At 43.0% G+C, this 27,222-nt stretch overlaps 1 protein-coding gene across 1 annotated transcript in view; it reads right to left on the reverse strand.

Moving 5' to 3' along the window:
- The window catches only part of LOC126176464 (uncharacterized), a 58,545-nt gene that overhangs the window by 14,227 nt on the left and 17,096 nt on the right, over window positions 1-27,222 (reverse strand). Inside the window, exon 3 of the mRNA XM_049923620.1 lies at window positions 6,413-6,900. Coding sequence (XP_049779577.1) covers window positions 6,413-6,900 — 488 coding nt within the window. The remainder of the gene's footprint in view (window positions 1-6,412; window positions 6,901-27,222) is intronic.

A 27,222-nucleotide genomic window follows, 5' to 3' on the forward strand; every position in this document is an offset into this window, starting at 1 on the left:
AAGACCACAACAACAAAATCATTTATGTTTAAAGATTTTTGAAATACAAAGATACAAAGGTTTTCCATGATACATTTCATTCCATCGCTGTAATCGGTAACACCTGAGGGTATAATTACGTTAATCCTCAGGGGGTTATACTCTTACTTCGTGTACCATGTGTTTGGCAAGCACAAGGAGCCCTAGCTAATATGGTATTCGCTTATACAACTTTACACATCGGTACCATATTTCTGTAACACAGAATTACACAGCTATCTGATCAGTTAACTGAGAGAAAGAAACATTTTTTTTACTACATAAGTGACAGATGTTTACGCAAGTACACATTTGGATAACTTCACACTTATGAAATTGTATTTTGTCTGTACTTCGTGAACTGTTCATATTTTTTCAGAACCATTGTGATACTATGAGAGCTTTGAATGATGTGTTTGGTATGGGATCATGATTTTAAAGTACATTTGAGGTAGATGACACTAGTGAAATGAGCAGAGAATTTTTTTAGGTTTTTAAATTATTGGAGGAAGCTATGAAGATTTTTAAATTTGACTGAGGTGATGTGATGTTATTATTACGATGACGATGTTTATTATGCTGTTGAGGTACGTTTATGATCAATAAGCTGATGCTATATGAGGAATTTGATTATGCTACATATTTATTATGACGAAATATTGAAAAGTGTTGGCGAATATGTATATGTGTAATAAGGTAAGGAATAATGAGTAGTGTTTAGGGACTCTGATTTGTGAAAACGGATGTTGGAAACCAAGAATAGTACTTTAAGAGTTATGAAATGTGTGAATGTTTCATAATTATGGCGAAAATATTTTGGACACTTATATTTATAGGATTTTGTTTCTATGCATTTGTAACGTAAATTCTCGACCTGTGAAATTTTTTTATATGAGATTGTCACTGTAGTGCAAACTGTTGTTGTAAATATTTCGGTAAGAAAGCTAAGTGACCTTGATGTAATGCGTTGTGGGCGCCCTCCTGCCTGAAGAAAAAGCCATTAGATGGACAAAAAAGAGGTCATTAACCTCACTATTGACATTCCTTTGTAGAAATCATCGCAAATATGACACAATATTACTTGGAAACATATGATTATACTGTGGAGCTTGTACTTTCTGATATTTACTGAAATGCCTAATGAAATGATGAGAATTATTTTATGTCTATACACCTGATTATGACCACTGTCTTTCTAGTTGAGAGATTTTTTTTACTGCCTTACGAAATGCCATATGGCTAGTGAATGGTGTTTCATGCCTTGCTTTATGTATATATTTGCCTAGCTTGTTTGATATCTGGTTTCTAGCTGTGTTGCAGCATTGGTTTTATAAAATAAAATTAAATGCGTTTGCTAATGTGAACACTTTCTGTCAACAGATCTATTAAATAATAATTTTATGATCCACATTCTTCGAAAAAGGAGCATTTGGAAAGGAAAGAACAATAAGAAGGGACTAATAACAGTAACTGAATACATAATTTTCTTTTCAAGTACCTGGTAATATTTTTGTAGAATAAGTTGTGGTGCACCACTTCAATTACACAGACATTTAGACGTGTATAGACATTTCCCTTATCTGCATTGTTGTCTTTAGTGTACTATTTTTTTCTGCTTGAGCTTTGTCATGTTTAGGTATAAGTTAGCATTTGCTGCTGCTGTTTGCCAGGCATAGTGTTACTGAATTTGACTTTCTATTACTCTGTTAAGCCAGTTTTACTACTGATATATTTTTCTTTTTACTGCACATTGGCTCAAATTTGTTGTAATGTTGCATTTGCTTTGCTAATTTAAATATACTGCTGGTTGCTTTGCCAATTTGCATTTTTTTTTGTCATTGCTGTTTGTGTTAAATTGTTATGTGTTGCTGCATTGCCTCGTCCCTTAGTTTATGCTTCTGAGCTCAGTAAATTTAAGTTAGCTTAAGAGGGGTAGACTATGTAAGAAACTAACTATGAAGAATAGGGAAAGAATGCATTGAGAAGTTATACGAAAAAGATTTGGGCAAAACTGTGTATTGTACAATGAGAAGTATTTATTTTGAAAGAGGATATGAACAAAACAGTAGGGCTTAGGGACAGCAGGTATAGATAGGACTTTTTGGGAATAATGATGAATGAAGGGAGATCTCCAAGAAGTAAAGAAAGTCTTGTTTGTAAAATACTGCAGTAAAACAAACCCTGTCCTTTCCTTTTGTGTTATTCCGCTATGTGTTTGTGTACCCTTGTGCATTTGTGTTCTTCCTGTCTTTATGTGTTTATCTGATAAGAGTTATGTTGTAGAATTTTTCTAATAATATGTTATTTTCTTTGTAAAGATGTTTAGATATTATTTATTCTGTTCTGTTTTAATGCTCATGCGTGAAATTAATGTTTCGAAAACTATTCTCATTATTTTATGTATTTACTTATGTCATAATTCCTGTAACACTGATGTATATATATTTATTTCTATTCTTTTCTAAAGCCTGTATTACTACAAATGTTATCTGTACTATTATGTTCTTTAACGATGTATTTGTACCTTTGTAATTGTATTCTTATATTGTAAATTTATAATTGTATAGACACCAGTTCTCCAAATTAAGTTACATTTCACAGCACACGTTTCTGTTGGCCATAGTATATGCACAATATGTGAGAAGTTGGGACCGTTAGTGTTTGCACTTGTGTTAATAATTCAGCAAGGGACTGGTTACAGCATTGCTGGTTCTAAGAACAATTCCAAAAACTTCGTGAGTGCAAAAGTGGTGGTTCATGGACTTGCTACGTTATCCGTAAGACTTTTCAATGGTGACTGTGCACCCACACCATCACAGTGGATGGCTGCTAGCCATCTCTACAAGGACTACAGTGGGTCTGCACCTTTGATGGCCCGCCAATACCATAATCTCTACCAGGCCTACAGTGGGTGTGCTCTGTGATGACCTATCTACCAATATTCTTCAAAACTTCAACTGACTCTGCTGTGGGTTTGCAGTGTTGTGACCCATAACCTGTCTGCATGTCAAGAGTCAGCACTGTCTTTCCGTTGGAAGGACAACACTACTTCTTCAAGACTGCATGAAAATCCGCTACTTCCATGTGCATTTTCTTTTACTAATGAGACTTTGTGAAAAAAAAGTAATTACTATTGTGATGAATGATCAGGACTGTCTTTATGAGAACAATTTTTGCTTTTGACCAACAGTGTATCAATAAGTGTGTGCATTTGACATCTTTGTTATTGTAATTATGAAATTTTTTTTCAAATCTGTATTGGCCACTGCCCAAAACAATTTGTAAAATTTTTTGTGGGGAGCATGGGGGCTATGTGAGTAGGCTGTTTAGGTTTTTATGTTGGTAACGCCATGTAGCGCTCTATATGAAAATCACTGACTGTGCTGTGTGCAGTCTGAGGTCGGTCGGCATGTTGCAATATTCGCTATTGTAATGTTGGGCAGTTGGCTGTTAACAGCGTGTAGCGTTGCACAGTTGGAGGTGAACCACCAGCAGTGGTGGATGTGGGGAGAGAGATGGCGGAGTTTTGAGAGCGGATGATCTCACGTGTGTCCATCAGAGACAGTAAAGACTGGATCTCATGAACTCATATATATACACTCCTGGAAATGGAAAAAAGAACACATTGACACCGGTGTGTCAGACCCACCATACTTGCTCCGGACACTGCGAGAGGGCTGTACAAGCAATGATCACACGCACGGCACAGCAGACACACCAGGAACCGCGGTGTTGGCCGTCGAATGGCGCTAGCTGCGCAGCATTTGTGCACCGCCGCCGTCAGTGTCAGCCAGTTTGCCGTAGCATACGGAGCTCCATTGCAGTCTTTAACACTGGTAGCATGCCGCGACAGCGTGGACGTGAACCGTATGTGCAGTTGACGGACTTTGAGCGAGGGCGTATAGTGGGCATGCGGGAGGCCGGGTGGACGTACCGCCGAATTGCTCAACACGTGGGGCGTGAGGTCTCCACAGTACATCGATGTTGTCGCCAGTGGTCGGTGGAAGGTGCACGTGCCCGTCGACCTGGGACCGGACCGCAGCGACACACGGATGCACGCCAAGACCGTAGGATCCTACGCAGTGCCGTAGGGGACCGCACCGCCACTTCCCAGCAAATTAGGGACACTGTTGCTCCTGGGGTATCGGCGAGGACCATTCGCAACCGTCTCCATGAAGTTGGGCTACGGTCCCGCACACCGTTAGGCCGTCTTCCGCTCACGCCCCAACATCGTGCAGCCCGCCTCCAGTGGTGTCGCGACAGGCGTGAATGGAGGGACGAATGGAGACGTGTCGTCTTCAGCGATGAGAGTCGCTTCTGCCTTGGTGCCAATGATGGTCGTATGCGTGTTTGGCGCCGTGCAGGTGAGCGATACAATCAGGACTGCATACGACCGAGGCACACAGGGCCAACACCCGGCATCATGGTGTGGGGAGCGATCTCCTACACTGGCCGTACACCACTGGTGATCGTCGAGGGGACGCTGAATAGTGCACGGCACATCCAAACCGTAATCGAACCCATCGTTCTACCATTCCTAGACCGGCAAGGGAACTTGCTGTTCCAACAGGACAATGCACGTCCGCATGTATCCCGTGCCACCCAACGTGCTTTAGAAGGTGTAAGTCAACTACCCTGGCCAGCAAGATCTCCGGATCTGTCCCCCATTGAGCATGTTTGGGACTGGATGAAGCGTCGTCTCACGCGGTCTGCACGTCCAGCACGAACGCTGGTCCAACTGAGGCGCCAGGTGGAAATGGCATGGCAAGCCGTTCCACAGGACTACATCCAGCATCTCTACGATCGTCTCCATGGGAGAATAGCAGCCTGCATTGCTGCGAAAGGTGGATATACACTGTACTAGTGCCGACATTGTGCATGCTCTGTTGCCTGTGTCTATGTGCCTGTGGTTCTGTCAGTGTGATCATGTGATGTATCTGACCCCAGGAATGTGTCAATAAAGTTTCCCCTTCCTGGGACAATGAATTCACGGTGTTCTTATTTCAATTTCCAGGCGTGTATATATATATATATATATATATATATATATATATATATATATATATATATATATATAATGACTTTTGAACACTATTAAGGAATACATTGTTTGTTCTCTATCAAAACCTTTCATTTGGTAACTATGCCTATCAGTAGTTAATGCCTTCAGTAGTTAGAATCTTTTATTCAGCTGGCAGTATTGGCGCACGTTGCATTGCAGTAGTTTGAGTAACGAAGATTTTTGTGAGGTAAGTGATTCATGAAAGGTGTAGGTTATTGTTAATCAGGGCCATTCTTTTGTATGGATTTTTGAAAGTCAGATTGCGTTGCGCTAAAAATATTGTGTGTCAGTTTAGTGTTGATCAGAATAGGTAAAGAGCGAAATGTCTGAGTACGTTCAGTTCTGCTCAGCTGTTTGAAAATCAAATAATGTGAGAGGTTTATCAGCACAGTCATTCATAAATTTTTCGAAGGGGATGTTTCAGGAAGAGGTATGGCGTTGAAACATAAAAGTTTTTCAGCAGGCTGTGAGGAGTCTTAAGATGAAAAAGGCACCATGGTATGGGTCTCGTCTTGCAGACTTGGCATAGAAAATTCAAGGTTATGGGAGTGACAGTAGAGAACAGCAACAGATTTTGCCTGTATTTTGTAGATGAAAGGTTGTACAAGTAGAAAGTGGAGTTCATCTCAAGTAAATGATAAGAAAGCTTAAAGAGGAGTGCAATAAGTCTGACTTGAAGATGAACACGAAGAAGTGTGAGTACTTGTTTGTTGGAACGGAAAAAGTAAATAATTCGGATGGAGAAGTAATTGTAAATATGGAAACTGCAAAATACCTTGGAGTATTGTTTAATAAAGAGGGCAGAAGTAATGATGGAATCCCAAGTAGGATTAATAAAGGACGAGCTGTAACAAGGGCAATGAGCTCTGTTCTGTGGAACAAAAAGATAAAAAGAACAACGGAGAAGAGAGTGAATACGACTATAGATCGGAGTGTGGCTTTGTATGGAGCAGAAGCAAAGGTTGAATATGGTTAGGGATATCTGTGACGATGTCCAAGATAAACAGCTGATGTACTTTGTCCATGTGAATAGGATGAAAGAAGACAGCATACCAAACACGGTAATACGAAGGACACGATCCCAGCGGGTCGCCCACGATGCAACCGGCTAAATGATGGAGGAAGCAGTGGAAGCAAAGAATGCCAATGATGAGGGAAGTCGAAACAGAAGAAGATGGCGACTGGTTGCGGAGAATCGGCGCCAGCCGTAGATAATCTGCAAAAATAAAGAGCTACTACTTCTTCTAGAGCCGTCTGTGTTCACCAGATTTTGGTTACTATTTGATGTGAGTGATAAGTTTTAATAATGACTTACTTGCTTGGAATTCTTACCGTAAGGTTTGCTTCCTTTTCCAGAAAACCTTGCTTTTCTTTTTCTGTGAATTTGGCGTCGTTGCCCAAAGCATCATAGCTATTATGATTTTCAGGTTTCATCTTCTGTGGGTTAATGATATTCCTGTCTGTGTAATCTACCGTCTCACCATTTTTGGTATCGGTCTCCTTTTCTGCGAAATTTTCCACTGTTTTACCGTTTTGTGACGCGGAGTTCAGCTTGCTTCCATAGTCCTCACGCTTTTCCGCGTGTTTAATTGGCCTCATCACTGCAATTCCAGGAAACACCAAGGCGCTGATGGCGCACAGCACGCCCTGCGTGGCCCTGAAGCCTATGGCGGCGACCAGCTGCTGAGCCATGAACGGGATGCCGACCGTGCCCAGACCGACCGCCAGCTGCACCAGGCCCATGGCGAACGTCCTCCTGCGCTCGAAGTAGCTGTTGAAGCACGTGAAGGCCGCGGGCATCACCAGCCCCAGGCCAATACCTGCAACGAGAACACCATCCACTGTACATGGCGTGGGAGTACTTACGACTTGTGTGCTGTAGCGGTTAAACTAAGCAGTACGATGGAGGTAGCTGGGATTCGATACTCAACAGTGGTAATAATCAGTTAGTTCACGCCTATTGAGCTCTCAGACCTCTTAATGAACAGAACGTAATTAGACTCAGTTTACTAAATAGTGTATAAATAAAATGTATTGGCTATAATATATTATGCTAGCTGAGTGCCTGGCATTGCCTGGGTATGTATTCATTCCAATCTTCTATTAGTTCAACTCTTCCTTCTCCCTCTCTCTTTCCATCTCCACCAGCCCCCTCTCTCTGTCCACCTCCTCCATCCCACACACTCTATCAATCTACTCTTGCCCCTCTGTCCATCTGCTACTTCCCTCTCAATTCCAAATCCTCCTTCTCCTCTCTCTTTCAGTCTCCTCCTGCCTTCCCCCTATCTATCCATCTCCTTCTCCCCCTCTATTTGTCCATCTGCTCCTTCCCCATCCGTCCATCCTCTCCACCCCTCCCTAATTCCAACTCATACTCCGTCTCCCTTTGTTAGTCTCATCTAATCCCTCTCTCTGTCCATCTCTTCTTCTTTCATTTGTCTGTCCATTTTCTCCTCCACCTCTGTCTGTTCATCTCCTTCTTCCCTATCTCTGCCTCTGCCTTCCGTCCCTGTCTCTGTTCATCTCTTCCTCTTTCCTTTCTCTGTCCATTTCCTTCTCTCCCCTCTCTCTGTCCACATCCCTCTCCCCAACCTCTCTCCTTCTTCTCCACCTCCTTTCCTTGGCTGTCTGTCCATCTCCTTGTCCTCCCTTCTCTCCGTAGGATATCACAATCACCCCAATATGAGGCTGGCGGTTCTTATCCACACGGTATTTCCTCCTAGATTGTAGCTAATGTAATTAAAATCGTCCCAGGAGTTTAGGATGAGCTTTTTACCCATGGCTTTGCTCGCCCATATCAAGTATATTTGACACATATTAAACACACTAGCTCTTACCCGCTACTTCTCTCACCTTTCAGTAGTTTTGTTATGGTGAGCGGTAGCGAATAAGTAAGCTAGTAATTTTACGAGATGTCTTTGTATACAGTGGTGTAGAGACATGTATATAAAATGTATGCAGTGTTGGTATGCAGGCACATAATGAATGGCTTCCTATTATTTTTTGTATGTCCAAACTGAAAGCATGCATTATAGTTTCTGATTATAGTTAAAAATGCCTCGATTTATTACAATCGCGGAGAAGTAGAATTTTTAGTGGTTTCTGTGACTCGCCTAGTACTGGGTGTGAGGTTTTGCCACCAGAGCAAACATACCAACCGTTCCTCCCTCCCATTTTAATGCGTTAGGGTACCTTCATTTTTGATCCATCCCTTATGATGACTAATTTATGATTAACATAGATGGTCAATAGATCATAATCAAAATGCAGCCTCACCCAAAGCCTCTCACGTTCCACATGTAAAAGTACGACTCTGTTGGCCGTACAGTCTTTAAACGACGCCGACGTTGTGAGTCTTCGAGCGTCTTGGAAGCTGTGAGACGCGAGACGCTCAGAGTGTAAAATGCGACGGCCTTGTGACTGTTCTACTGTCTCTGTAGCTTTTAAGGCCGCCTGACGGTCTGCGTCAAATTTCCGGCGGACATGAGATTGTCAATCATTAGTTAGATTCGACTACCTTTTGCAGTTTGAGTTCTCTTAGGACTACACTATGTGATTAAAAGTATCCGGACACCTAGCTGAAAATGACTTACAAGTTATTGGCGCCATCCCTCGGTAATGCTGGAATTCAATATGGCGTTGGCCCACCCTTAGCCTTGCTGTCAGCTCCCACTCTAACAGGAATACTTCAATCGGGTGCTGGAAGGTTTCTTGGGGAATGGCAGCCCATTCTTCAAGGAGTGCTGCACTGAGGAGAGGTATCGATGTCGATCGGCGAGGCCTGGCACGAAGTCGGCGTTCCAAAACATCACAAAGGTGTTCTGTAGGATTCAGGTCAGCACTCTGTGCAGGCCAGTCTATTACAGGGATGTTATTGTCGTGTAACCATTCTGCCACAGGCTGTGTATTATGGACAGGTGCTCGATCTTATTGAAAGATGCAATAGTTATCGCCGAATTGCTCTTCAACAGTGGGAAGCATTGTAGGCCTCTGCTGTGATAGTGCCACGAAAAACCACGAGGGCTGCAAGACCCCTCCACGAAAAACACGACCACTCCATAACACCATCGCCTCCGAATTTTACTGCTGGCACTGCACATGTTGGCTGATGACGTTCACCGGGCATTCGCCATACCCACGCCCTGCCATCGGATCGCCGCATTGTGTACCGTGATTCGTCGCTCCACACGACGTTTTTCCACTGTTTAATCGTCCAATGTTTACGCAACTTACACCAAGCGAGGCGTCATTTGGCATTTATCGGCGTGATGTGTGGCTTATGAGCAGCCGCTCGACCATGAAATCCAAGTTTGCTCACCTTCCGCCTAACTGTCATAATACTTGCAGTGGATCCTTATGCAATTTGGAATTCCTGTGTGATGGTCTGGGTAGATGTCTGCCTACTACACTTTACGACCCTCTTCAACTGTCGGCTGTCTCTGTCAGTCAACAGACGAGGTCGGCCCGGTCGGCCTGTACGCTTTTGTGTTGTATGTGTCCCTTCACGTTTTCACTTCACTATCACATCGAAAACAGTGGACCTAGGGATGTTTAGGAGTGTGGAAATCTCGCGTACAGACGTATGACACAAGTGACACCCAATCACCTGACAACGTTAGAAGTCCGTGAGTTCTACTGAGCACCCCATTCTGCTCTCTCACGATGTCTAATGACTAGTGAGATTGCTGATATGCAGTACCTGGCAGTAGGTGGCAGCACAATGCACCTAATATGAAAAACATATGGGACCGGATACTTTTGATCATATAGTGTATGTGTTAAATTGGACTTACATTTGCGAGGCTTCTAGTAATAGTTCTAAATATATTATTCGGGCTTACCACCCGATTTTATTGTTGGATCTCCACCAAAACTCTCCAGTTATGCAAGGTGGTGTAGGAACTCAGTATCATAAACTAGCACATAACAGCATTGGATATGCACTGTCACAGAATAACCTGTAGATACTAAGAGTCCCCCACCATCGCGCCAGTGTCATTTGTATATCACTAGCATACACTATATTTAAAAATTCTAATAATACTCAAAAAGATACAACTTTATAAAGTAGGATATGGTCTTCCTCAGGGTTCAAGCTATCTCCATACCATATATTATCGGAATCGATTCACTGGTAGAATCGTGAAAACGTGAGAGAGTGAGTTTCTTTCGTAATTAATAATATTAATATCAGTATGGAAGTATGGATGAAACACTTTGAGAATTGGACAAACGTTGTACTGATTACGTTGAATTATACTACGTATACCATATCAAACAATAAAAGAATTTTCACAACGACCGTAAAGTTGTAAGTGGAACAGTAAACGGCTTTTTCAGAGAGTAAATATTTTTCTTAATTTGCGTAATGTTTTTCAAATCAATAAATATCTTGTACTACATAGTTTGTAAAGTAAAGTAGCCTATCTTCTTTATCAGGATTCAAGCTATCTCATATCAAATTTCAGTGGTTTATTCGTGAAACTGTAACAGAGTTACTATCGCATTTGTAATTTTAGTATGGAAATGTGGATTGGCGTGGATTAAACACGTTGAGGACTGTGTCAGCACTGTTTGCTAGCTGTTACCCACGGCTACGCTCGCTTATCAGTAAAATGAAATGAAATGTGCGCGTGGCTTTATTGGCCTAGAGAGCCCGATTGGGATGTTCGGGAGTTGGTGTAAATCTTTTTATTTGACGCCTCTTCGGTGACTTTCACGTGGATGATGATAAAATGATGATGTGAACAACGTAAACATAAAGACGCGAGCAGAAAAAAAGAGCAATCTCGGCAGCACATGCACCTGGGAACCCCTGAGCGTCAAACAATAACTTTAACAACATAATAATTTTTTTATATCTTATGAAGGCTACGAATCCCTTGCTTATCAGCTAGCTATTACAAGCTGAGCAAATGAATTTCCTTTAAAATAGGTTTAAAACATAGGGAAGTCCTGACTCAGTGGGCATGCTCTGGAGCCTCTTTGCTCCTGAGATAAAAAAAAAAAAAAAAAAAAAAAACCAGTCCTCTGGGCCGGATCTGAACCAGCGACGTGTGGATAACTGTGAATCCTCTGCTACAGTCTCTTTTTTTCTTTGTATTGTCTCCTAGCGCAGTTTTAGGGTACTTCGTTCTTACGTACTAGTGAATCGTAGATGAAAACGCACAGCATTAGCGACCATTATTTGCGTTTAATGAGCACAGCTGCTGTTTTTCTACACATCTCACACGATACCGATGTACAACTTCAATTCCTAAACAAGACATTTATTTCGCTTTACCAAGCACTTTCGGCTTCAAATACTATGCCTCTGATATTGATACGCAGCTAGGCAACGTCGTAAGCAGTTACGTCCATTATGCAAGGCTCACGAGAGAGGAGGCAGATTGCATCCGCGTGGAAACAAAATTCTGCGACGCCCAGCGCGGGTCTCGAAACCACGACCCTGAGATAAAGAGTCTGATGCTCTACCGACTTTCTCTCTCTCTCTTTTTGCGCAGTCCCGGCATTGCTCATGGCTACTGCCTCATAAGTACCATGCGTTAACCAATGGCGTGTTCATGAGCTGTTCGCGGGAATTCGAACGCAAGAAAGAAGTTATAAGGGATGCATGACGCTCAGTGTGACGCTCAGTGTGCCGCGTCTGTGACTCATATTAGTGTGAAAATATGGATTAAACTCGTAGAAGATTGTATAAAAGCTGCATTTATTATGTTGAGTCGTATTACGTAGAAGATATCAACATTAAAAGCATTTTCACAAACGTGAAAAAGTTCGAAAGTCAAAGAGTAAACAGCTTTATCATGGAGTAATTATTGTTGCATATTTCGCGTTATATTCTTCAAACCAATGAATGTGTGTACTACAGAATTTCTGAAATAGCTTCAATCTATCTCTGTACCATTTTTTTTGGTCCGGAAACGCTTACTTTCCATGTTAGAGCTCATTTTATTACTTCTCTTCAAATCACATTAATCATGGAATGGAAACACACAGCAACAGAACGTACCAGCGTGACTTCGACCACTTTGTTACAGGAAATGTTCAAAATGTCCTCCGTTAGCGGGGATACATGCATTCACCCTCCGTCGCATGGAATCCCTAATGCGCTGATGCAGCCCTGGAGAATGGCGTATTGTATTACAGCCGTCCGCAATACGAGCACGAAGCGTCTCTACATTTGGTACCGGGGTTGCGTAGACACGAGCTTTCAAATGCCCCCATAAATGAAAGTCAAGAGGGTTGAGGTCAGGAGAGCGCGGAGGCCATGGAATTGGTCCGCCTCTACCAATCCATCGGTCACCGAATCTGTTGTTGAGAAGCATACAAACACTTCGACTGAAATGTGCAGGAGCTCCATCGTGCATGAACCACATGTTTTGTCGTATTTGTAAAGGCACATGTTCTTGCAGCACAGGTAGAGTATCCCGTATGAAATCATGATAATGTGCTCCATTGAGCGTAGCTGGAAGAACATGGGGCCCAATCAAGACATCACCAACAGTGCCTGCCTGCCCAAACGTTCACAGAAAATCTGTGTTGATGACGTGATTGGACAATTGCGTGCGGATTCTCGTCAGCCCACACATGTTGATTGTGAAAATTTACAATTTGATCACGTTGGAATGAAGCCTCATCCGTAAAGAGAACATTTGCACTGAAATGAGTACTGACACATTGTTGGATGAACCATTCGCAGAAGTGTACCCGTGGAGGCCAATCAGCTGCTGATAGTGCCTGCACACGCTGTACATGGTACGGAAACAACTGGTTCTCTCGTAACACTCTCCATACAGTGACGTGGTCAACGTTACCTAGTACAGCAGCAACTTCTCTGACGCTGACATTAGGGTATTCGTCAACTGCACTAAGAATTTCCTCGTCCATTGCAGGTGTCCTCGTCGTTCTAGGTCTTCCCCAGTCGCGAGTCATAGGCTGGAATGTTCCGTGCTCCCTAATACGCCGATCAATTGCTTCGAACGTCTTCCTGTCGGGACACCATCGTTCTGGAAATCGCTCTCGATACAAACGTACCGCGCCACGGCTATTGCCCTGTGCTAATCCATACATCAAATGGGCATCTGCCAACTCGGCATTTGTAAACATTTCACTGACTGCAAAACCACGTTCGTGATGAACACTAACCTGTTGATGCTACGTACTGATGTGCTTGATGCTAGTACTGTAGAGCAATGAGTCGCATGTCAACACAAGCACCGAAGTCAGCATTACCTTCCTTCAAATGGGCCAACTGGCGGTGAATCGAGGAAGTACAGTACATAATGACGAAACTAAAATGAGCTCTAACATGGAAATTAAGCGTTTCCGGACACATGTCCCCATAACATCTTTTCTTTATTTGTGTGTGAAGAATGTTTCCTGAAAGTTTGGTCGTACCTTTTTGTAACACCCTGTATACAAGTGTTTCGAATTAGACCCAGACGTATAAGTTCACGTTAACATATTACGTAGTGCGAATCATATTCATTTATTAAACGTAGGTTCATATGTCATAAAAAAAACTTCCGTCAGGCTTTGTCGTAAACATGAGATGTGTTTCAGCTTTTCCATTATGTCCCTGTTGGTGTGTGGAATGTCTTCTTCTTCATCACTTTCTTCCAGCAGTAAGTACAACAACAAAAGGCGATCACATATTTGAGAAGCGTGCCTCTACTTGCGCGAATTGTTCACCACTGAGCTTCAGGCTATTTGCTCGTGGCACCGTTAGGCAGAGCTCTTAGCGCCAGCGCACTCAACTAAGATACTTTAACGCCTAATTTTTCCATAGTATAGTGAGATGTGGCTCTCCTTCCAACTTTAAAAACAATTTAGATATGTTAACTACATTTAGAACACGGCATCGTATCACGTAAAATGAACTAAACGTAAAGTAGCCTGCGAAAACGTTTCTGACTACAGACTCTTCAAACTCTATGCTGCAGAGTGCTTGGAAACAAAGCATCATAGTAACTATGACCAATATCGGAAAAACAGGCACTTTAATATCAAGCTGTGATATGAACCTTTAAGATACGAAGAAAATCCATTTTGTGCGCCAGTCAGTTTTCTCGTAATCGAATCAGAGGTAACCCATAGAATTGTGCAAATACGTGCAAATGCGAAACATTTCGTTTTTAATTTTTTGAGGGAAAGGAAGAACCTCTGTGGAGAAACAAACTATAGGAATTGATGTACAAGATGATTATAATTACACTTAAACGTTCAAACCGCTGTAGGAATAGCACCACTGGTCAGAATGACGTCAAACTTCAAATTAATATTATTGGAGAAGGGGGAAACGTAGGTCAGACGAAAAATAAATAGGCATATAATGTAGCAATAGATGGCGCTGTAACATCATAATTTAACAGTGGTCGACTACAAATGACAAATGAATCATACAACGATGCCTAAGGTGTACGTTTGACGTTAAACAAACTGTACTACTCAGTGTGCATGGGTGTACAGGTGTGATACTGTTAGTTAAGTAAATCCATCCCCCACGTCTAGATCATATCACATCGGATGGGAAAAAACGGTTTTTAATTGTCCTGAGGCCAAAAACCGCATTACAAAGCATCAATCAAAATTAAATCGGACTATTAATTTCCGTGTGATTGGCGCAAAACATGTTCAATATGCTGTCCACCGTTATCTGCAACAAGTTAAAATCGAGAAACAGCATGTTCCACAACTGATCAAAGTGTTTACAGGGTCACATTCAGAATGCCTTGCGCAATGCGTGCCTTCAATGCAGCTAACTTTGCAATCAACACTGAACACAACATCTTCCAGGTAGCCCCACAGCCAGAAGTCACACGGATTAAAATCAGGTGATTGGGACAGCCAGGCTGTATGGAAATGGCGGCTGATAATTCTAGCATTTCCGAAATGACGCTTCAAGAGCTGCTGAACTGGATTTGCAACGTGCGGACGTGCGCCATCTTGCATGAAAATGATCCCATGCACACACACACGCCGTTGGAGAGCAGGAATGACGTGGTTGCGCAAAAGATACTCATGGCGCTTACCAGTGACGGTGCACGTAACAGGATCTGTCTCTTCGAAAAAATATGGCCGTATGATAAATGATGTAGTAAACCTGCACCACACAGTGACCTTTTCAGGATGAAGTGGTACTGGTTGATTTGCGTGTGGATTTTCCGTTGCCCATATTCGGCAATTCTGTGTATTGACATACTCTGTCTGGTGGAAGTGGGCTTCGTCTGTCCACAAAATCTTACCCAGCCAATCATTGTCCACTTCCATGCGAACAAGGAATTCTGCAGCAAAGGTCTCTCTTTTTGGCAGGACAACAGGAAGCAACTCGTGCACATGGGTAATTTTGAATGGATAACAAGGAATAACGTTTCGTAGGATTTTACGCACCATGCTCACAGGTATGTCCAATGTTCGGGCAATTCTCCGTGCACTACACGTTTGCACAATACCACTCTTCTCCTTCTGCATTGCTGTGGCCACTGCTGCCACTGGCGTCGAATCAATTCGTTTCCTCCCTCTAGCAGGTTGCACACCAAAAGAACCCGTCTTTTCTAATTTCCTAATCATTTTTTTCTCCAGACCTACGGCAGTCATCGGACCAACGCCTTTTTTCAAACCCTTCAGTGTTCGGAACTTCTGCACAGCGACGTGTGTACAGTCATCATTCTTGTGATACAGCTTTACAAGCAGAGCGCGATCCTGCATGGGGACAGTCATGGCAAACGTCGCAGATGCGAAACGAGGAAAAGCCGTGTATCCGGCGTGTTTATACCAACTTCAGTGGGTCGTGCGCATGACATGATCAAAAAATGGCTCTGTGCACTATGGGACTTAACATCTATGGTCATCAGTCCGCTAGAACTTAGAACTACTTAAACCTAACTAACATAAGGACATCACACAACACCCAGTCATCACGAGGCAGAGAAAATCCCTGACCCCGCCGGGAATCGAACGCATGACAGGTGTTTTTATTTACGTAGTCTGACACATACAGCACCATCTACTGATCAATATTCACACTATTTTTTTCTTCTGCCATACATTTTCCCCCTTCTCCGATAAAATTCCATTGCAATTTGACGTCATTCTGACTAGTGGTGTTATTTGTACGGTCTTGTGAAAGTTTAATTATAACCAACCTGTAGATTTTCTTCATTTACAGGCAGCAGTTTTTACTGTTCGATGAGCTTTTATTGTTTACACTAAGAAAATCGAAAAACTCATTTCTCTCTACTGTTATTAGCTGCTTCGTGGGAGCTGCTCGTTACTTTTCTGTGTGGTCGAATTTCTTACCACTGCTCGTTATACATGGTCCATCACCTAGAATTTGCGCCGCAAATATTGTAGAGGTGGAAAGTACTAGTGTTTGCACAAAAATTACACTTTCTGAGTATTATTACAATCTGTTTATTTGTTAACAAAAGCCGGCCGAGTGTGGCCGTGCGGTTCTAGGCGCTTCAGTCTGGAACCGCGTGACCGCTCCGGTCGCAGGCTCGAATCCTGCTTCAGGCATGGGTGTGTGATGTCCTTAGGTTAGTTAAGTTTAAGTAGTTGTACGTTCTAGGGGACTGGTGACCTCAGATGTTAAGTCCCATAGTGCTCTGAGCCATTTTTTGTTAACAAAACTAGCCCATGACAAAAAAAGAAAATACTATATAGTCGACTTTAGAGCTTCGCTGACACAAGTTCCAACCATCTGTTCGTAAAGGTCTCCGCTGTAGCGTGTAACATGGCGGTGTATAATGTAACTACACTGACGAAAACAAAATCGCAACGCAAAAAAAAAAAAAAAAAAAAGTAGAGGTATGAAATTTCGGGAATAAATTTGTCTAGGTCATATATTTTAGTGATTAACATTGCAAGATAACAGATTAATGTAAGCGAGAGATAAGAATTTGGAAATGTGAAATGCTTGTACATTAATAAACGGCGTAACCGCCAGAATGTTAAATGTAAGCATGCAGATGTGCTTTCATTGTGTTTTACAGATACCGGATTTCAGTTTGTGGGTCAGAGTTCCATGCCTGTTGTACTTAATCGGTCAGTACGATATGCTGGTTGTAGGTGACACTGGAGTTGTCGTCTTGCGATGTCTCGTAAGTGCTCGACTGGAGACATATCGTGATGGAAGAGGTAAAGACAACATGTCGACACACTGTAGAATGTGTTGGGTTATAACAGCAGTATGTGTGCGAGCGTTATCCTGTTGGAACACGTCCACTGGAATGATGTTCATGAATGGAAAGACGACAGGTCTAATCCGCAGATTGAAGTACAATTTTGCAGTCAGGAAGCGTGTGTTAAGCAAGCGAGTGCTCCTGCTGTCATATGAAGTCTCACCCCAGACTATAACTCCAGGTGTAGGACCTGTTTCTCTAGCACGCAGGTAGGTTGGTTACAGGCCCTCAATTGGCCTCCCTCTAACTAAGGCATGGCCATCACTGATACAGAGGCAGAATCAGCTTCCATCAGAAAACACAACAGACCTGTACCCTGCCCTCGAACGAGCTCTCGCTTGACACCACTGAAGTCACAAATGGCGGTGGTTTGGCGTCTGTGGAATGCACTCTATAGGGCGTCTGGCTCGGAGCTGTCCTTGAAGAAACCTATTTGTAACAGTTTGTTGTGCGCTGTGGTGCCAACTGCTGCTGAAATTGCTGCTGCTGATGCACTACGATGCGACAGAACCACAGACCTAAGACGATGGTCCTGCGTCTCGGTAGTGCCACGTGGCCGTCTGGAGCTCGGTCTTCTTGCATTCTCGTGACCACCGCTGCGAGTAATCATGTACAAGGGCTGCTTTCCAACCAAAACTTTCTGCAATATTGCAGAAGGAACATCCAGCTTGCCGTAGACTTATTACATGACTTCGTTCAAACTCAGAAAGGTGCTGATAATGGAGTCCTTGTCACCTTGAAGGCATTCTCGACTAACTTCAACTGACCATGCGCAGTCTCAAAGGTAACTAACGCTCACGACCGTTACAACGTGTATTTAAAGCAAACCTGTTTTGAATCCTCATAGTGGCGCTACTAGCGCCACCCTTATGCGAAATCTGAATGGACATAATATTTCAGATGTGCAAACCCCCATACCAATTTTCGTTTATGTTGCATTACTCCTTCTTAGTTGTGCAATTTTTCTTCCGTCAGTGTTTGTCGGTGCATGAGAAACAACGTTCTGTAATGAAGTTTCGAAGAGTTCGTCCACACACGGAGCACCCTCTCCTTCAGCACGATAATGCCAGACCATGCACGAGCGCTGCGACATCTGCAACAACCCGAGACCCTGAGCTCACTGTCGTAGACCATCCTGCATAGCATTCCGATTGGGCCTCATTAGCTTTTCATCGGTTTCCAAAACTTAGAGAACACATTCGAGGACTTCACTTTGTTAGGGATGAAGCGGTGCAAGCAGCGGCGACGTAGCGGCTCCGTCAACAAAGTCACATATTCTACATCGACGGTATCAACAAACTGGTCTCTCGTCTGGAGACATGTGTTCTTCGTCTGGGTGAGTGTGTTGACAAATACATTGGTAGACATGAAGAATGAAGATGCTCAATGTTAATAATGTTTGCTTTATTTAAATGGCTTTACGAGTTTTCAGATGAAAAATTTGGAGGCAGTACTTATTAACACGCTCTCGTACATTTTTGCTCGCAATTGATTGTTGTGCACTGGAATTCAGACTTTGTTACTTCTATACACAATCTCTACTATTCATGTAAAAGCAAACGACTTGTTACCTCATTGAAAGAACGGTACTTATTTACACAGGCAATTATCCTGAGAGTCTCTTAGTTCAACATCAGCGCTCATTCCTTCGTACGTTTTATTGGCTGTGGTGCCACTTTTTTTAGGTTTTGTTGCAGAAATTTCATTAACTTCTTTTATTTTTTGAGTCTTCAGTCTTCTGACTGGTTTGACGCCACGAATTCCTCTCCTGTGCCAACCTTTTCACCTCAGACCAGCACTTGCAATTGTTTGCTGAGTGTATCCCAATCTCTGTCTTTCTCTGTGACTTTTACCCTCTACAGCTCCCTCTAGACCATGGAAATTATTCCCTGAATTCTTGACGCATGTTCTATCATTCTGTACCGTCTTCTTGTCAGTGTTCTCCATATATTCCTTCCCTCGTCGATTCTGCAGAGGACCTTACCTAACCAATCCACCTAATTTTCAACACTCGTCTGTCGCATCACAATTTCTTCGATTCTCTTCTGTTCCGGTTTTACCACAGTCTGTGTTCCATTATCATACAATGCTGTGCTCCAAACGTACATTCTCAGAAATTTCTTCCTCAAATTAAGGGCTACGTTTGATACTAGTAGACCTCCCTCGGCGAGGAATGTCCTTCTTGCAGGTGCTAGTCTGCTTTCGATGTCCTCCTTACTCCGTCCATTAAGGGTTATTTTGCTGCCTATGTAGAATAATTCTTTAATGTAATTTTTGAGCCCCAAATCTGTTGTTAAGCATCTCGCTTTTCTAATCTCTGCAGCTTCTCATTTCTTTTGTCTTACTTCGATTCACTCTCAGTCCACATTCTGTATTCATCGGGCTGTTTCTTCCATTCAACATGTTCTGGAATTCTTATTCATTTTCACCGAGGATAGAAATGTCATCAGTGAATCGTATCATTGCTATCCATTCACGTTGAATTTTAATTCCGTTCTTGAACCTTTCTTTTATTTCCGTCTTTGCTTCTTCGACGCATAGATTCAACAGTAGGGGTGAAAGGCTATATCCCTTTCTTACATACTTTTTAATCCGTGCACTTCGTTCTTGGTCTTCCACTCTCATTTTTCCCTTTCATATTCGCGACATGTCTTCAAGAATAGAAAGAATCCTCAGAATGCACACCAAGTGTGTTTTTCGGCCACCAGCAAATTTGAGGAATTTATTGTGCTCAGTCAAAGACGATCTTGACCTTAGGAAACGTGGTGTGTAAATGATACCATGCCGATGTGGGAAGTATGATGTTGAGCAAGAACGTTGAGTTAAACACCCGGGACAACCTGATTGCCTGGACACGACGCGTCATATGTTTTACAAGTAGACTGAAGTTTTATTCACAGCGGGACCTGGTTTTTAAGGAGGCCATACATATAGGTACGGCGGATAATGTTATCAACAGGGATGCAGGTTTTCAACTAAGCGCCGCCTAGAATCCAACAATGGTTAATATGAAATCGGAACAGAAGAAACAGAACCTCTGATTCGCGACCGGACACAGTGTATTGCAGAATTTTGTTCAGCTTTTGACCACGGGACCGTTCGGAGGCGCAGTCTTTGCCCACAGCACACGCTCGAAAGCCTTCTCTTCGGCTCCCGGTAAGGGGCACTACAGTCGCCCCTTTCCTCCAACTGGAGGCGTCTTCCGGCGCAAGCGTGCTGCCTGCTCCTGGACTGATAAATTTCGACGCCGTCGCGCCCGTGTCAGCAGTCGCGCTTCGCAGCATTGGCAACAGCAACTACTACTATCTTAAGGTGTCGAACTGTTGTATCGACGAAATCCTGTAGTATTTGCGTAATACGATCTGACAACAAACCCGATAAGAGTATTTGCATTCATTAACAAGATTTTCATATAAACATGCTGTAAGATCAGGTAGCTTTTCATGTTTGCTTGCTGCGGATACTTGCTCCCAACTCCTCAGTGGAGATCTAAATGTTTAGAAGGGTCAGCTGTGATGCGTGTTAACACTTACTAAGCGAGGTGATGCGGTCGTAAGCACTAGACTCACGGCTGTTCCAGACCCCCTCCGACCACCAGATTTAAGTTTCCCGTGGTTTCGCTAAATCGTTTAAAGCAGGATCTTTTTAAAATAGCATAATCGATATGCCTTGCAATCCTTTTCCATCCTTCCCGTTGGTGAGTTTCGTCTCTTAAGAACCCCGTCATCGACGGTACGAAAAACCCTAATCTTCCTTGTGTTAACACTTGCACCTCTTGTAGACCAATGAACGTAGTAACAGTGATATAGAAGATTTTATTTAGTGAAACAGCACATTCATTCCTGTATGAAATTTATTGCCAACAACCAGTCATAATTCAGAAGTAATAGCTCCTTTCAAAATACGACACCAGAAGAAAGCTGACGGACAGGGTCCTATCACTTAAGTTCAAGGTACGACACAAAGCCATGAAGTAAGCGGTTACAAAATTTTTTGGGCACGTACCATGTGACATAAAGAATCTTACAGAAAATCAAATACTTTTAAAAAGAAATCGAATCATATCTGATTGACAATCTGTTACTGTGCATAAAGGGTTGTCTCAACATTTTCGAAACATTTAAATGGCATCCCAGATTTGCTCAAGACGACTGACAAGCATATACCCAACGGATCACCAAATTTGCTACCTTTTGTCGCGATTATAGTACGTAATTAGATGTAAGAAGTGCTGTCATATTATGAGACGCTTCTTAAACACTTCCGAATTTTGAAAAGTATAGTCACAAAACATTTATTATCAACTCGAAAAAATCTAGCTGGCGCCATTAAACTTGGTCGTGAAGTTAGCCCTTCTCTACGTATTAATCTCAAAATGCGACACAGTTTTCCCGACGATGGAGTACTTGGCACAGACTTTGGCTGTAGAAGTCTGCATTCTAGCTGTTCAGGAAAGTTACACCTCTAAAATTCTGGAACTGCCTGGTGCGTAATCCTTTCTTCATCCGAGACAAGAGGAAGCCGTCACCAGTTGTCAGGTCAGTCAGGAGAATTCCGTGGTATGCTGCTTCGTCTGTTTGCCCCTTACGAAAATAATCTGTGAGCATCAAGCCATGACAGTCCTAAAAACCAATCATAACCATGCTCGAAGGTATTTGAGTCTTCGTCTTTCTCGGCGGTGGTGAATCCACATTCTTCCAGTGCTTGCTTTGGTATTTCGTCTCCATATGATATTGATACACGCAGCACTCAGCCAATGTGAGTCGGCGTTTAAAGCATGCTGGCTCTGCTCGGCGCGCTTTTTAATGAGTGTGAGCTGTCGGGATACCCAACGTTCAGTGGCGTTCGTCGTGTTCAAAAACTCGTGAAATTTGTTGAAAACTGATCCATGATTTGTTTAAAGGATTGTATTTTACCTGAAGCTGTCATATTTCACTCTGTTTTCTAATAATAAATTATTCTGGCCTTATGTCTTTTGAAATATCTGAATATTTGTACACAATACATTCTTCGTAAAACAGTGATTACAAATTATGCCATACTGGTGTTTTGCAGACTAGTGTAGTATAATTTAAGTTTAATTGTCAAATTGTGAGATGAAACATTCGATACTCACGTAAAATATCCAGCTAAAGTATAGAAAATTATAAAAATTCGATATATATGGTGAATGAACGATACAGTTGATATATAGTCAGTATAACATTGATGTATGAATGTGAATATTATTTCTTCGGAATCCATATATATAATTAAAAGGGATGGACGTATGTATGTCTCTACACTATGTGATCAAAAGCATCCGGACTCCCCAAAAAACGTACGTTTTTCATATTAGGTGCATTGTGCTGCCACCTACTGCCAGATATTCCATATCAGCGACCTCAGTAGTCATTAGACATCGTGAAAGAGCAGAATGGGGTGCTCTGAGGAACTCACGAACTTCGAACGTGCTCAGGTGATTGGGTGTCACTTGTGTCATACGTCTGTACGCGAGATTTCCACACTCCTAAACATCCCTAGGTCCACTGTTTCCGATGTAATAGTGAAGTTGAAACGTGAAGGTACACGTACAGCACAAAAACGTACAGGCCCTGTTGACTGACAAAGACCGCCGACAGTTGCAGAGGGTCGTAATGTGTAGTACGCAGACATCTATCCAGACCATCACACAGGAATTCCAAAATGCATCAGGATCCACTGCAAGTGCTATGACAGTTAGGCGGGAGGTGAGAAAACTTGGATTTCTTGGTCGAGCGGCTGCCCATAAACCACACATCACACCGGTAAATTCCAAACGACGACTCGCTTGGTCTAAGGAGCGTAAACATTGACGATAAAACAGCCGAAAAACGTTGTGTGGAGTGACGAATCACGGTACATAACGTGGCGATCCGATGACAGCGTGTGGGTATGGCGAATGGCCGGTGAATGTCATCAGCCAGTGTGTAGTACCAACAGTAAATCCGGCCGTTGTGGCCGAGCGGTTCTAGGCGCTTCAGTCCGGAACCGCGCCGCTGCTACGGTCGCAGGTTCGAATCCTGCCTCGGACATGGATGCGTGTGATGTCCTTAGGTTAATTAGGTTTAAGTAGTTCTAAGTCTAGCAGACTGATGACCTCAGATGTTAAGTCCCATAGTGCTCAGACCCATTTTGAACCAACAGTAAAATTCGGATGCGGTGTTGTTATGGTGTGGTCGCTGTTCTCATGGAGGGGGCTTGCGCCTCTTGTCGTTTTGGGTGGCATTATCACTGCACAGGCCTACATTGATGTTTTAAGCACCTTCTTGGTTCCCACTGTTGGAGAGAAATTCGGGGATGGATACTGCATCCTTCAGAAAGATCGAGCACCTGTTCACAACGCAGGGCCTGTGGCGGAGTGGTTACACGAGAATAACATCCCTGTAACGGACTAGCCTGCACAGTGTCCTGACCTGAATCATATAGAACATCTTTGGGATGTTTTGGAACGCCGACTTCGTGCACACCTCACCGACCAACATCGTTATCTCTCCTCAGTGCAGCACTCCACGTAGAATGGGCTGTCATTCCCCAAGAAACCTTCCAGCACCTGATTGAACGTATGCTATGCCTGCGAGAGTGGAAGCTGTCATCAAGGCAATGGGTGGCCCAGCACGATACTGAATTCCAGCATTACCGATGGAGGTCGCGACGAACTTGTAATTCATTTTCAGCCAGGTGTCCGGATACTTTTGATCGCTTAATGTATGTATGTATGTTCCACATTTCCTTCCAATCCACCGGATCGACTTCAACAAAACTTGTTACATGTATCACTTATGTTGAAAAGAACTACTGTGAGTGTGATAACGGGCGGTGGGGGGTGAGGTGGGAGGGAGGACAGAAGATGGACAGAAAGAGGGAGTAGGAGGAGGAGATGGTCAGAAAGGCTACAGAACGAGATGGGGAGAGAGAGTGGGTCGGGGGGGGGGGAGGAGCAGACGGACAGAGAGAGGAGGGAGGAGCAGATGCACAGAGACATGGGGAGGAGGAGGTGGACAGAGAGAGGAGTGACGGTAATGGTCTTAGAGGTGGTGAGGAGGATATAGAGGGGGGAGCAGGAGATGGTCAGAAGGAGTAGGAGAAAGTGAACGGAGGTAGGGGGAGGAGCTGACGGTCATAGAGCGGGGCAGGTGGATTTTGACAAAGAGTGGAGGTGGAAGAGGAGAACAAAGAGATGGAAGAGGAGGAGATGAAGTAATAGAAGAAATAACAGAAGATCGGAATAAATACATACATTCATGGTACCACTGTTCACCGACAGACGCTGTCCATCACTGAAAGGCATGTGACTTGCAGCTCTCTGTCTCTCCTATTCAATGCTACAATTCTTGATAGTTGAAGATGACAGATACGAACTAATTGTTGCCCGTGAGGCGGCGGACATTTTTTCTGAATCGAGCTCTCATTACACTCCTTACACAGTGGCTCCCATGATGCCTATTGTCTGCTATGAAGTGTACAATGCGCCCAGGAGTCGTTATCAAATGCGCTCACACAGTGCGGCGCGTCTTGCGCAAATAGCTCTTGCGCTGGCGCGCGCGATATGACGACATTCTAGTCATAGGACGCGCCGGGCATTTGCAGTCTTCATGGCGACAGGGCAGATATTTGTAATTCTGCCGGCCAATTTTCGAAACGACATTGTTATCTTCATAGCTTCCCCGTTTCTATAATAATGTACTTACTTGTTTGTGCAGAGATTTTCTCAAAAAGCGGGGCCATTTTGTCTGAGTCTGCATTCCGTTAGCGACCTTTTATTTCGAAGAGAATAAAATGGCCGTTTTGGACAACATACTCCCTGAAATATAGTAAAAGTAGTACAATCTCCCGGTTCTGACCGAATCTTTCTGGAGGTTTTCCTTGGCTGTTAGAATACATTTCGGAACGAGCAATCCCTTCCCATTTGTCCTAACTGGGAACTCCTCTGATCCGACCTGGTAATTGGAGGAAAAAAACACGACTCCATAAGCCAGACATGCTCTTTGAAGAAAATAATACTAACAATAATAATAATAACAATAATAATAGTAATTGATGATAACTTTTTTTTTGCACTTCGCCAATTTTTTCGTTTCCGAAAGTTAGTTTGTAACTCCATTCGCTGTTCAGTCTCCATAATAATCACCACAGCTTTACTCAAATTTACTAATGACTGCCACGGTAGCAATCAAGTCGTTAAAATGTTGCCGGCCTAGCGTCGGCCTAGTTGCTGTCATGCGAAATCAAGGAAATGTGTCAGTCTTCCATAGCTACAGCGTTACGGTAAGTCACTCACCAGCGCTAATCGAAGACAGGACGAAGTGAACGAAGGACGTAGCAAACGCCACCGGCCCCTGAGCGAGGACGTAAAACGCAGCTCCGACCAAACCGATCTGCCTGCAGGAGAATCGTCGGAACAGCTGATTGCACAGGAGACCTGCAACACACAACCAACAAACGTCAGCTCTTCAGTACACTTTGGGAAAGTAACGAACACGGGTGTTTCATCCCTGTATGACTACCCTAACCTACATCAATTTCATCGCTTGATGTAATACTTTGTACTCGGCAATTCACAATTCAGTTCCTGGAAGAGGGTTCATTGAACTACATTCAAGCTATTTCTCTACATGTCCACTCTCGAATAGCGCCCGGGAAAAACGAGCACTTCAATCTTTCTGTGCGAGCTCTGATTTCACTTATTTTATCATGATCATCATTTCTTCCTATGTAGGTTGGTGCCAATAGAGTATTTTGCAATCGCACGAGAAAGTCGGTGAATGAAATTTCACGAGAAGATTCTGCGAAACGGAAGACTCGTTTGTTTTAATGCCTGCCACCCCCATTCATGTATCATGTCCGCGGGAATCTCTCCACTATTCATGATAATACAAAACGAGCTTCTCTTCTTTGAACTTTTTCGATGTCCTCCATCAGTCCCATCTGACGCGGGTCCCATATCGCATAGCAATACTCTATAAGAGGGCGGGCAGTCGTGGTGTAAGCAGTCACTTTATTTCTAAGTGTTCTGCCAATAAATCGCAGTCTTGATTTGGTTTACCAACAACAGTATCTATGTGATCGTTCGAATTTAAGTTATTGATAACTGTAATCCCTAAGTATTTATTAGAATTTACAGTCTTTAGATTTGTGTGATGTATCGTGTAACAGAAATTTAGCGAATTTCTGTTTAGTTTTTTTGTGGATCGTTTCAAACTTTTCATTATTCAGAGTCAATTACCACTATTCGCACCATACAGATATCTTATCTAAATCATTCTGCAATTGGTTCTGATCATCTGATGACTTTACAAGACGGTAAATGACAACATTATCTGCACACAATCTAAGAGGTCTGCTCAAATTGCTTCCTCCAGTATGTCGTTTATATACACCAAAAACAGCAGAGGGCCTGTAAAACTTCCTTAGGGAACGCCAGATATGGCTTCTGTTTTACTCGATAACTTTCCGTCAATTACTAGGAACTGTGGCCCTTCTGATACGAAATCACATATCCAGTCCGGTGCCGACAGCCTTCTGGAATCAATTTAATATCCCTTGTGGATAGCACTAATTACTTCGTGAGAATAGAGAGCTAGTTGTCTTTCACAAGAACGATATTTTCTGAATCAGTGCTGACTATTTCTCTATAAACGTTTTTCTTCGAAGTAATTAATAATATTCGAACACAGTACATGTTCCAAAATCCTACTGCAAATCGACTTTAGTGATATGGGTCTGTAGTTCAATGGATTGCTTTTATTTCCTCTGTGACTTGTACAACTTCCCTCTCCTTAGGTATGGATATTTCGAAGAGCGAGCGGTTGTATATGATTGCTAAGTAGGGAGCTATTGTATCAGCGTACTCTAAAGGACCCTGACTGGTACACAATCTGGACTGGAGGCCTTGCCTTTATTAAGTGTTTTAAGCTGCTTCGCTTCTAAGTTATACAT

The sequence above is a fragment of the Schistocerca cancellata genome, chromosome 3 (assembly GCF_023864275.1).
Source record: "Schistocerca cancellata isolate TAMUIC-IGC-003103 chromosome 3, iqSchCanc2.1, whole genome shotgun sequence".
In the NCBI taxonomy this organism is placed as follows: domain Eukaryota; kingdom Metazoa; phylum Arthropoda; class Insecta; order Orthoptera; family Acrididae; genus Schistocerca; species Schistocerca cancellata.